The sequence below is a fragment of the Oncorhynchus gorbuscha genome, linkage group LG05 (assembly GCF_021184085.1).
Source record: "Oncorhynchus gorbuscha isolate QuinsamMale2020 ecotype Even-year linkage group LG05, OgorEven_v1.0, whole genome shotgun sequence".
Taxonomy (NCBI): domain Eukaryota; kingdom Metazoa; phylum Chordata; class Actinopteri; order Salmoniformes; family Salmonidae; genus Oncorhynchus; species Oncorhynchus gorbuscha.
Window position 1 is genome coordinate 43,530,968 of NC_060177.1, and position 11,815 is coordinate 43,542,782.

The window sequence follows — 11,815 nt, forward strand, 5'->3', positions numbered from 1 at the left end:
CAATTGAGTACTTTTTCCACCACTGTGACTTGTTAATAGTTTACTCCATGTGTAACTCTGTGTTGTCTGTTCACACTGCTATGCTTTATCTTGGCCAGGTCGCAGTTGTAGATGAGAACTTTTTCTCAACTAGCCTACCTGGTAAAATAAAGGTGAAATAGATAAATAAAATAAAAAAAGATAAATGGCATGGACAAAATTATTGGCACCCTAGGCTTAGTTGCACAGCCTGTGTGTGTGTGTGTGTGTGTGTGTGTGTGTGTGTGTGTGTGTGTGTGTGTGTGTGTGTGTGTGTGTGTGTGTGTGTGTGTGTGTGTGTGTGTGTGTGTGTGTGTGTGTGTGTGTGTGTGTGTGTGTGTGTGTGTGTGTGTGTGTGTGTGTGTGTGTGTGTGTGTGTGTGTGTGTGTGTGTGTGTGTGTGTAATGTTGTGAAGCCCTTCATTGCTATTTACTGTTGTGAGCTATCAAGGTCATTTTAGGGAATAGAAATGAAGGAAGGCAGGAAATAAAGTTAATATTTTCTGTTTTTATTTGAATGATGTGGAGGGAATTGACCTCACTAAACAGATAAGAGAAATGAGAAAGGCAAGGAGAGGTAGACTGTCAGTTAACTTTTTCACCATTTAAGTTAAGCCTACTAATAATAAGACCATACATTTTGATGTAGACACCAACAGGACTTCTTGTCCCCTTTGCCAGACCTATATGATTTTCATATACAGTTGAAGATGGAAGTTTACATACACCTTAGCCAAATACATTTAAACTCAGTTTTTCACAATTCCTGACATTTAATCCTAGTAAAAATTCCCAGTCTTAAGTCAGTTAGGATCACCACTTTATTTTAAGAATGTGAAATGTCAGAATAATAGTATAGAGAATTATTTATTTCAGCTTTTATTTCGTTCATCACATTCCCAGTTGGTTATAAGTTTACATACACTCAATTAGTATTTGGTAGCATTACCTTTAAATTGTTTAACTTGGGTCAAACGTTTTGGGTAGCCTTCCACAATAAGGTGGGTGAATTTTGGCCCATTACTCATGACAGAGCTGGTGTAACTGAGTCAGGTTTGTAGGCCTTCTTGTTCACACACGCTTTTTCAGTTCTGCCCACACATTTCCTATAGGATTGAGGTCAGGTCTTTGTGATGGCCTTGACTTTGTTGTCCTTAAGCCAGTTTGCCACAACTTTGGAAGTATGCTTGGGGTCATTGTCCATTTGGAAGACCCATTTGCGACCATGCTTTAACTTCCTGACTGATGTCTTGAGATGTTGCTTCAATATATCCACATCATTTTCCTTCCTCATGATGCCATCTATTTTGTGAAGCGCACCAGTCCCTCCTGCAGCAAAGCACCCTACAACATGATGCTGCCACCCCCGTGCTTCACAGTTGGGATGGTATTCTTCGGCTTGCAAGCCTCCCCCTTTTTTCTCCAAACATAATGATGGTCATTGTGGCCAAACAGTTCTATTTCTGTTTCATCAGACCAGAGGACATTTCTCCAAAAAGTACGATATTTGTCCCCATGTCCAGTTGCAAACCGTAGTCTGGCTTTTTTATGGCAGTTTTGGAGCAGTGGCTTCTTCCTTGCTGAGCGGCCTTTCAGGTTATGTCAATACAAGACTCGTTTTACTGTGGATATAGATACTTTTGTACCTGTTTCCTCAATCATCTTCACAAGATCCTTTGCCGTTGTTCTGAGATTGATTTCTACTTTCGAACCAAAGTACGTTCATCTCTAGGAGACAGAACGCATCTCCTTCCTGAGCGGTGTGACAGTTGCGTGGTCTTATGGTGTTTATACTTGCGTAGTACTGTTTGTACAGATGAACGTGGTACCTTCAGGCATTTGGAAATTGCGCCCAATGATGAACCAGACTTGTGGAGGTCTACAATTTATTTCTGAGGTCTTGGCTGATTTCTTTTGATTTTCCCATGATGTCAAGCAAAGAGGCACTGAGTTTGAAGGTAGGCCTTGAAATACATTCACAGGTACACCTCCAATTGACTCAAATGATGTCAATTAGCCCACCAGAAGCTTCTAAAGCCATGACATCATTTTCTGGAATTTTCTATGCTGTTTAAAGGCACAGTCAACCTAGTGTAAGTAAACTTCTGACTCACTAGAATTGTGATACTGTGAATTATAAGTGAAATAATCTGCTTGTAAACAATTGTTGGAAAAATTACTTGTGTCATGCACAAAGTAGATGTCATATCCGACTTGCTAAAACTATAGTTTAACAAGAAATTTGTGGAGTGGTTGAAAAACAAGTTTTAATGACTCCAACCTAAGTGTATGTAAACTTCTGACTTCAACTGTATGCATTGTAGATGACCTAACTGAGAAAAAATAAAAAATAATAATTATATAGCTGGCGACTAGATCAGCTGTGTTGGGCGCAGTTTATTCACCACCATGCCACGGAGCTCCACTATGTGTTTCCAAAAGTTGGTCCTGGGGCCACCATTGTTAATGATGTAAATGACTATTGTAGCAGGAAACGGCAGACTTTTTAAGGAATATCTACATATGCGCACAGAGGCCCATTATCAGCAACTATCACTCTTGTGTTCCAATGGCACGTTGTGTTAGCTAATCCAAGTTTATCATATTAAAATGCAAATTTATCACTAGAAAACCCTTTTGCAATTATGTTAGCACAGCTGAAAACTGTTGTTCTGATTAAAGCAGCAAATAAACTTGCCTCTGTCAAGTGTCTGTGGTCTTTTGCCCATCTTAATCTTTTATTTTTATTGGCCAGTCTGAGATATGGCTTTTTCTTTGCAACTCTGCCTAGAAGGCCAGCATCCCGTAGTTGCCTCTTCACTGTTGACGTTGAGACTGGTGTTTTGGCGGTACTATTTAATGAAGCTGCCAGCTGAGGACTTGTGAGGCGTCTATTTCTCAAACTAGACACTCTAATGTACTCTTGCTCAGTTGTGCACCGGGGCCACCCACTCCTCTTTCTTTTCTGGTTAGAGCCAGTTTTTGCTGTTCTGTGAAGGGAGTAGTACACAGCATTGTACGAGATCTTCAGTTTCAATTTCTCACATGGAATAGCCTTCATTTCTTAGAACAAGAATAGACTGACGAGTATCAGAAGAAAGTTATTTGTTTCTGGCCATTTTGAGCCTGTGATTGAACCCACAAATACTTATGCTCCAGATACTCAACTAGTCTAAAGAAGGCCAGTTTTATTGCTTCTTTTATCAGAACAACAGCTATCAGCTGTACTAACATAATTGCTGAAGGTTTTCTAATGACCAATTAACCTTTTAAAATGATAAACTTGGATTAGTTAACACAACGTGCCATTGGAACACAGGAGTGATGGTTGCTGATAATGGGCCTCTGTATGCCTATGTAGATATTTAATTAATAATCAGACGATCTCAGCTAAAATAGTAATTTACAACATTAACAATGTCTACACTGTATTTCTGATCAATTTGATGTTATTTTAATTGGCAAACATTTTTGAATGGCAGTGTATGCCTTTTATTTCAATGCATGTGTAGGATTTATCTGGCATAGTTTGCATTTGCGGTCAGCTGTTTTATTCACTGGTTATTTTCACAGTGATGGCGGTATTTGAAGTCAGCCTTGTTGTGACTTGGTAGCGTGTATTATGCATCTATTTCATGTTGCAGTTCCACAAGAAGAGTTAATGTATGAGGAGGTTGATTAGTGCTTGAAATTGTACACAGAGTTCCACAGGCTTTAAAACTAATATATTTCATGCTTGGAGTAATTTTTGTTTGTTTTTGCTGTTCTCCAAAAATAATTTGAGAGATTTTGCCATTCCCTAGGTTTAGCTTAACTGATGCCACCACATTACAGATTACCATAACAGTGAAATTAAGCAAAGATCTTTTAAAATTATCTTAAACAGGCCCTTGGACCATCGACAATGTAACCTTTTTCATTGTTTTATTTGAGTTGATTTACATTTTTTTGTGGGTGTCAATTTCCACGAGCCCACACAACACAAAAATGGTCCAGCCCATCTGTAATTTACCAGAATTGCCAAATGGCCAATGTGCCCCTGGCTGTGATAGTTGTAAGCCTAATTTATATTTTTTTCAGTAAACTAGTGCAATTTTGGTTTCATATATTGGTATGAAAATAAACACATCTGAACAACTTGCTATTTAGAGCATTTCCCCAAAATACATGTCCTGATTTTGGCTTCAAAGACTATAATAATTGTTGGTTATAATAAATGTTCAATGTCATGCAGTGACATAATTATAATTGAGATAATGCAAATCTTTAATTATTACTTAGTTGGGCTATTTTTTACTTCTTGCTATAGGCCTACTTCATCAGCATCCTCTGCTTGCATCCCTAATTCCTACCTGTAGCCTACAACAACAACAAAAAACATACATTTCGGGGGGCACACCGTTCTTATTGTACTTCAGTGGGACACACTTGTGACTTGAATGATGCAATTAATGTTGCACATTTAAATTATAAAACGAGAATGCAATGAGAATGAGAAAATTCACCCTGATATTTTAAACATTTAATTTGGTACTCGAGGTACTTCACGTGACGTGCCAAGCCTCGATATGAAACACAAACAAATACTGGTTGATCATAATTAGGCATGTCTCTCCATTACTTTGTGTGAAATTGCGCAAACTCAAAAAATGATGAATGGATACCACTGAAGTGTCTAATTATCCGTACACAATGTTCAAGCCCCAAGTTCTGGGACATTTGTGCATATGGCGGAGGCGCACTAATGGAAGGCCGAGGTGAAATTGAAGGAGGCGATTTGGACCTAGGTCTCTGCACATCGTAGGCGGGTTTTCTCCCTGTTCAATTGTCCGTCTGTAAACGACATTGCGCGGTTCTGATAAAAATCAGTTCCATTCTTCGACGTGTCTTCAAGCGCGCTCCCGTCAAGCAGTTAGTCGCCTGCACCTGTGTGAGAGGACGAGGAGACACCTTTCATTTCACCATTGACAGTTTCCCCCTCATTAAATAATTGTTTACTGAAATAACCATACACATACCAATTACCCAGTTGATACACTTTTACTCGAATAACAACTGTTTTCCTTGCCCTGTCACAACAACATAGCAGCTAGCTAGTTACTGTAGCATAGGACGATCTGAGGAAACCTTTCAGATTTCTTCAAGTCTTGATTTCCACGTCTGACTCTGACACCACACTACTATCTGTTCTAAGCAAAGGTAAGATATGGCTACTTCATCTGTAGACCAACATATTCGTAAGTCAACTAAATGAATTGTGTGGTTGTCCCCCATAGACTTTTGGCTGTCGGCTCCTGTCATAGCCAGCCGAAGTGACCACTTCTGTCGTTAGCCAACGGAGCCGGCTAACTAGCTGTGCAGTAACGTAGTTGTTTATGTTGCTAGCCAGTTAGCTACAAAATGAATGTCTATGCTTGCTGACCTTCTAACTCGCTATCATTTCTCCAGCGTAGCTAGTTTCAAAGCAATTGGTTCTTAACTAATTTATCTACGTCAACTAGCTACTAAAACATGTCAAAATAGAATTGTATCACATTGTTGCCAGTCATTAATTTCTCCCACACTACTTATGTCACTACCAGGTCAGGAACACTCCCTCAGAAAACATTTCACTAGTGACCATTCATGAACAAATCAGCAGCATGATGAAACACACACACAGCTGGTGCCAGACACCCCCCTCAGTCACTGTGAGAATCAAACCCAACACAGCACACACCCTCCAGATCAAGAGAGGCCTGAGGCTGAAGAGACCCAACCTGCAAGTGGCCCAGGGGCCTCCGGGCAAGAGTCAACCCAGCCAAAGTCATGTCGAGGCCGCAAAGGGCAAAATCATATGGGGCCCGACACTTGTCATTCAACGAGAAGAGATGGCAGCCTTCTTCAGACTTTTTGGTGAGCCAAAGAGAACAGTCCAGTTACACCAGTCATAATATCTGAGGTTGTTTGTTAAAAGTTGATAGAGCCCAATCAACAATTTGTTTGTTTTATTGATGCTTGGCACATCTCAGATTAGAGACAATGAGCAGTCAGTTTTTCATGCAATTTTATTTGATTACAGATGACGATTTGATACAAGACTTTCTGTGGATGGACTGCTGTTGCAAAGTCACAGACAAGGTAAAAAGCATTGCTTTGGAGGGTACCAATTTTATTTGTGTAGTGATTAACGTATACAACTTCGGATGGACATGAGTACTCGAACGGACATAAACTTTATCTTTAACCAGGGATAAATAAATAAAAATACTGTAATTCTATTTGGTCAACATGTCTTGAAGATCACGTTAATTTTCTCTGAATCTAGTGTTCCATTTGTACATGTGCATTTACATGACAACAAAAAGGATCCAAGCCAAGCATCACAGTTCTTTCTAAATTCCCTTCTCCCTCCCTTTAGGCCTACAGAAATAAATGCCTATAAAAACATATCTGATGGGATACACAAGCTACATTCCTTGCCAAATTATTACAGTTTTATCACAAATTCAAAATGGACTGGTTGACTGAAGTAGGGAAATATTTTACAACAACTAGCTGGAGTTTTGGACTAATTGCGTCCAGTCTATTCAATTTGTAAGTCGCTCTGGATAAGAGCGTCTGCTAAATGACTTAAATGTAATGTAAATGTAATGCTTGGACTACTTTGCGGTTGTCATTAGTTACCACAGCCACAAAGTCAAACTTGGCTATATTGAAGACATTCCTGAAAACAAAAAATAGCTTTTTGGTCTTAATGTTAGGCATAAGGTTAGAAGTGTGGTTAGGTTTTAAAGAAGATAAATTGTATAGGTCAGGTTTGACTTTGTGGCTATGGTAACTAGTGCCGACCGTACTTTTGCGAACTGCTATTGCCATTTAGAATTGGTTAGCCTAGGCTATAAACTCCCTAAACATAGACAGGTTCCACACTGACAATATGCAAAATCATCTGTTTGATAGAGACGGAGTGTATTTTCATCAGAATCATTACGGTAAGCCTAGGCCTACTCACCAAACAGATGCCATGACTGTAATTCATCCCCATGAAGTGTGTTCAATGTGGAATTGTTAATCCATTTAGAAAATTCCAAAGAACAGGCAGAATTAACTAAGTCAAAAGCAAGACAGATGTTGGTTTGTAACCCTGAATATTTTTTATTTAGACTTGCCATATTGAGCCCAGTTTCAAATGATCACTAATTGAGAACTATTCGAGATGCTCATCAATTCGCACTATTTTATTCTGGTATATTACATGTTTTTTTACTATAAAATAGGTGTATTGACCGTAGTAAGGGCTCAGGAAATAAGAGCATCATGTCTGCTAAATTAACAAAACAAGGCCATAGGCTTCTACAAGCATGCGTGACTGAGGTTACTACCTCTTTGAAGATTGTGTTCCACGATATAATGTAACCAGTTGATATTGCGGTTTCAATAAATTAATCTTAAAATGGCACTTGTTTTTTTTGACTGAATTATAATTTCCGCAAATAGGATTCATAATGGTGATAAATTATGCATTGTTGCGCATGGTTTGCATATACAGTACCAGTCAAAAGTTTGGACACCAACTCCAAGTGTTTTTCTTTATTTTTACTATTTTCTATATTGTACAATCGTGGCCTAAAGTTTTGAGAATAACACAAATATTAATTTTCAGTCTGCTGCCTCAGTGTCTTTAGATATTTTTGTCAGATGTTACTATGGAATACTGAAGTATATTTACAAGTATTTCATAAGTGTCCAAGGCTTTTATTGACAATTACATGAATTTGATGGAAAGAGTCAATATTTGCAGTGTTGACCCTTTTTCAAGACCTCCGCAATCCGCCCTGGCATGCTGTCAATTAACTTCTGGGCCACGTCCCGACTGATGGTAGCCCATTCTTGCATAATCAATACTTGTAGTTTGTCAGAATTGGTCAGTTTTAGTTTGTCCACCCACCTCGTGAGGATTGACCATAAGTTCTCAATGGGATTCAGGTCTGGGGAGTTTCCTGGCCATCAATGTTTTGTTCCCCGAGCCACTTAGTTATCACTTTCCTTATGGCAAGGTGTTCCATCATGCGGAAAAGGGCATTGTTCGTCACCTAAATGTTCCTGGATGGTTGGGAGAAGTTGCTCTCTGAGGATGTGTTGGTACCATTCTTTATTCATGGCTGTGTTCTTAGGCAAAATTGTGAGTGAGCCCACTCCCTTGGCTGAGAAGCAACCCCACACATGAACGGTCTCAGGAGGCTTTACTGATGGCATGACACAGGACTGATGGTAGCGCTCACCTTGTCTTCTCCGGACAAGCTTTTTTCCGGATGCCTCGAACAATCTGAAAGTGGATTCATCAGAGAAAATGACTTTACCCCGGGCCTCAGCATTCCAATCCCTGTACCTTTTGTAGAATATCAGTCTGTCCCTGATGTTTTTCCTGGAGAGAAGTGGCTTCTATGCTGCCCTTCTTGACACAGGGCCATCCTCAAAGTCTTCGCCTCACTGTGCGTTCAGATGCACTCACACCTGCCTGCTGCCATTCCTGAGCAAGCTCTGTACTGGTGGTGCCCCGATCCTGCAGCTGAATTAACTTTAGGAGACGGTCCTGGCGCTTGCTGGAATTTCTTGGGTGCCCTGAAGCCGCCTTAACGACAATTGAACCGCTCTCCTTTAAGTTCTTGATGATCCGATAAATGGTTGATTTAGGTGCAATCTTACTGGCAGCAATATCCTTGCCTGTGAAGCCCTTTTTGTACAAATCAATGATGACGGTGTGTGTTTCCTTGCAGGTAACCATGGTTGACAGAGGAAGAACAATGATTCCAAGCACCTCCCTCAGTCTGTTATTCAAACTCAATCAGCATGACAGGGTGATCTCCAGCCTTGTCCTCATCAACACTCACACCTGTGTTAACGAGAGAATCGCTGACATGTCAGCTGGTCTTTTTGTGACAGGGCTGAAATGCAGTGGACATGTTTTGGCGATTCAGTTCATTTGCATGGCAAAGAGACGTTGCAATTAATTGCAAATCATCTGATCACTCTTCATAACATTCTGGAGTTTATGCAAATTGCCATCATACAAACTGAGGCAGCAGACTTGGTGAAAATTAATATTTGTGTCATTCTCAAAACTATTTGCCACGACTGTAGAATAATAGTGAAGACATCAAAACTATGAAATATCACATATTGAATCACGTAGTAACCAAATAAGTGTTAAACAAATATATTTTATATTTGAGATTTTACAAAGTAACCACCCTTTGCCTTGATGACAGCTTTGCACACACGTGGCATTCTCTCAACCAGCTTCTTAATGCGTTTGAGCCAATTAGTTGTGTTGTGACAAGGTAGGGGTGGTATACAGAAGATAGCCCTATTTGGTAAAAGACCAAGTTCATATTATGGCAAGAACATCTCAAATGAGCAAAGGGAAACGACAGTCCATTACTTTGACATGGTCAGTCAATCCGGAAACTTCATGACTGTTGGAAAAGCATTCCAGGTGAAGCTGGTTGAGAGAATGCGCAAAGCTGTCAAGGCAAATGCTGGCAACTTTGAAGAATCTCAAATATAAAGTATATTTTGATTTATTTAACACTTTTTTGGTTACTACATGATTCCATATGTGTTATTTTATAGTTTCTCTTAACTATCATTCTACAATATAGAAATAGTAAAAATAAAAACCCAGAGATGAGTGGGCATGTCCCAACTTTTGACTAGTACTGTCGATGAATGTGCACATTTTTTTCCCCAGTGCGGGACTTGTTCTAAAAATGTTTCTATTCAAGTACAACTGAGTATTTGAACATTTTTTTTTTCAAAAGCCCATCCCTGTATACAAGCCATGATGATGCATCATATATAAACTAATTTCAATTTCAATTCAACCTCTCTTCCCTATTTCAGTACCTTCTAGCCATGGCGTTTGTCTACTTCAAGAGGGCACGCTTCACTATTGGCGAGCACAACAGAACAAACTTTTTCATTGCACTGTAAGTTCTGTAAATCTACTACTCTGAAATAAATAGTTGACTCGCTGTATTCTGAACATCTCAGTAACTTTCAATAGATGCATTTGTATCAGTCCACAAGTCCTAAATGTATCATTTGTTGAGAATCGAATGGACCGGTGCGGACTGTGACAAACAACCGTTGTAATTGTAGAGCAACTTATCCCCCCCAAAGAGGGAGAGAATTAATTGTACAACTGGCAACAAAAAGCTAGGAATCCTATTTCTGATATTTCATGCCACTTTTTTCTTTTCACAGATACCTAGCCAACACCATGGAGGAGGACGAGGAGGAGAGCAAGTACGAGATCTTCCCATGGGCGCTTGGCAAGACCTGGAGGAAGCACTTCCCTCGCTTTCTCAAGCAGCGGGACAAGCTGTGGGCTCGCATCGAGTACCGGGCTGCCGTCAGCCGCCGCTGCTGCGAGGAGGTAGGTAATACAAAACCATTACATGAAATGATGGTGTAGGTCTTCGGCATTCTCTTGACCTGGATGGTATTCTAACTTGATGCATCAGTGCATAACTCAAGCATGCTGTCAGTCAGATTTGGGCCAACATTTCAGATTCATGTGGGTCAAGTTACTAGGATTCGTTCCTGTGTCTTACTGCTATTGTCAGCCGCAATGTAAATGTATCTATGATCTCTGACAATACAAAATGTACCATCTCTCCTCTTGAATTGGCTGTGTCTTTAACAATGTCTATTTATCCTTGTCTGGGTACACGCCCTCCTTCCAGGTGATGGCCATCGTGCCTACCCACTTTATCTGGCAGCGGGAGCGTGCCGAGCACCACAGCGGCGCTCAGCGTTTCTACATTGGTGACCGGGAGAAGGTCCACATGCCCCGTGGGCCCTCCGCCTCCCCCGCCCCCTGTGCCCTCTGCGCCAAGAGCTCCGGCCTGGGCCTCTCTTCCTCCTCGGCCTCTGGATCCTCAACCTCCCTTACCCCCTCCTCGTCCTCCCCACTACCTTTTGCCCTGGCCCTCTCCCTGGAGACTACGCCACCCAGGTCCCAGGTTTCATCCTCCCGCAGACCGGGCCAAAGAAAGACTAAGGCCCAGCGCCCCTGCTGCTGCACAGAGGAGGCCCCAAGTGAGTGCAGGCGTTGGTTACAGGACGGCTGTGCTATGTGCTATGGTTAATTTCTTAATCATAATTTGGAAGCAAAAGGATGACAACATATTGATTGGCAAGGCTTGCTTGAAGTTACATTAAAATAGAATCAATGTAGAGTGACAGCAGCCAAGTTTTAACTTATGTTCTGAAGTAAAACACCCAGCAAAAATTTGTTAGACACAAGTTATCTTGCTCCTTTAACAACACTCATGTCTTAGCTAACAATTTGAATGTGTTTCGTCAGGGAACGAGTCTTATTGTGGAGCAGGACACGACCCGTCTATGGACTGGATCAACGAGGAGTAGAATAGTACTACAAAAACCATCTCAGGACTACATTTCCCAACCCTGGTCCTGTGAAACATATATTTCATAACATATTTAGAATGCCAATTTACTGCTCTACCACGATTAGGTGGTTTAAATGGAAACTAGCATTCACAGGGGAATAAATCCTATCTTGAGGATTTGTGTAACTCGAGTAGTTTTGTCTCATTTATCAAGTTAGGAATTGGTTCAGGGCTTAACTTTGGATAAAGGCATGTAATATTTCCCTCAACTGTCCTGACACATGTCATGAAATGTAAAACATTCGCTTCACATTGTTCTGTGTATACTCTTTATGTACAAGGACTTAAGTCAAACTCTCGGGCCTCTGTGCTATTATTCCTTAAAGTGGGACACTTAAC

The 11,815-nt window shown here is 40.6% G+C and overlaps 1 protein-coding gene across 1 annotated transcript; it reads left to right on the top strand.

The window, feature by feature from the left end:
- The first annotated feature begins 4,653 nt into the window (after window positions 1-4,653).
- Window positions 4,654-11,512, top strand: spdya (speedy/RINGO cell cycle regulator family member A). The gene is made up of 7 exons (XM_046349936.1): window positions 4,654-5,216; window positions 5,600-5,912; window positions 6,079-6,137; window positions 9,903-9,988; window positions 10,266-10,437; window positions 10,748-11,102; window positions 11,371-11,512. The coding sequence occupies exons 2-7, from the start codon at window positions 5,660-5,662 to the stop codon at window positions 11,430-11,432; spliced, it is 987 nt and encodes a 328-aa protein (XP_046205892.1). The 5' UTR covers window positions 4,654-5,216; window positions 5,600-5,659; the 3' UTR covers window positions 11,433-11,512.
- The last annotated feature ends 303 nt before the right edge of the window (window positions 11,513-11,815 follow it).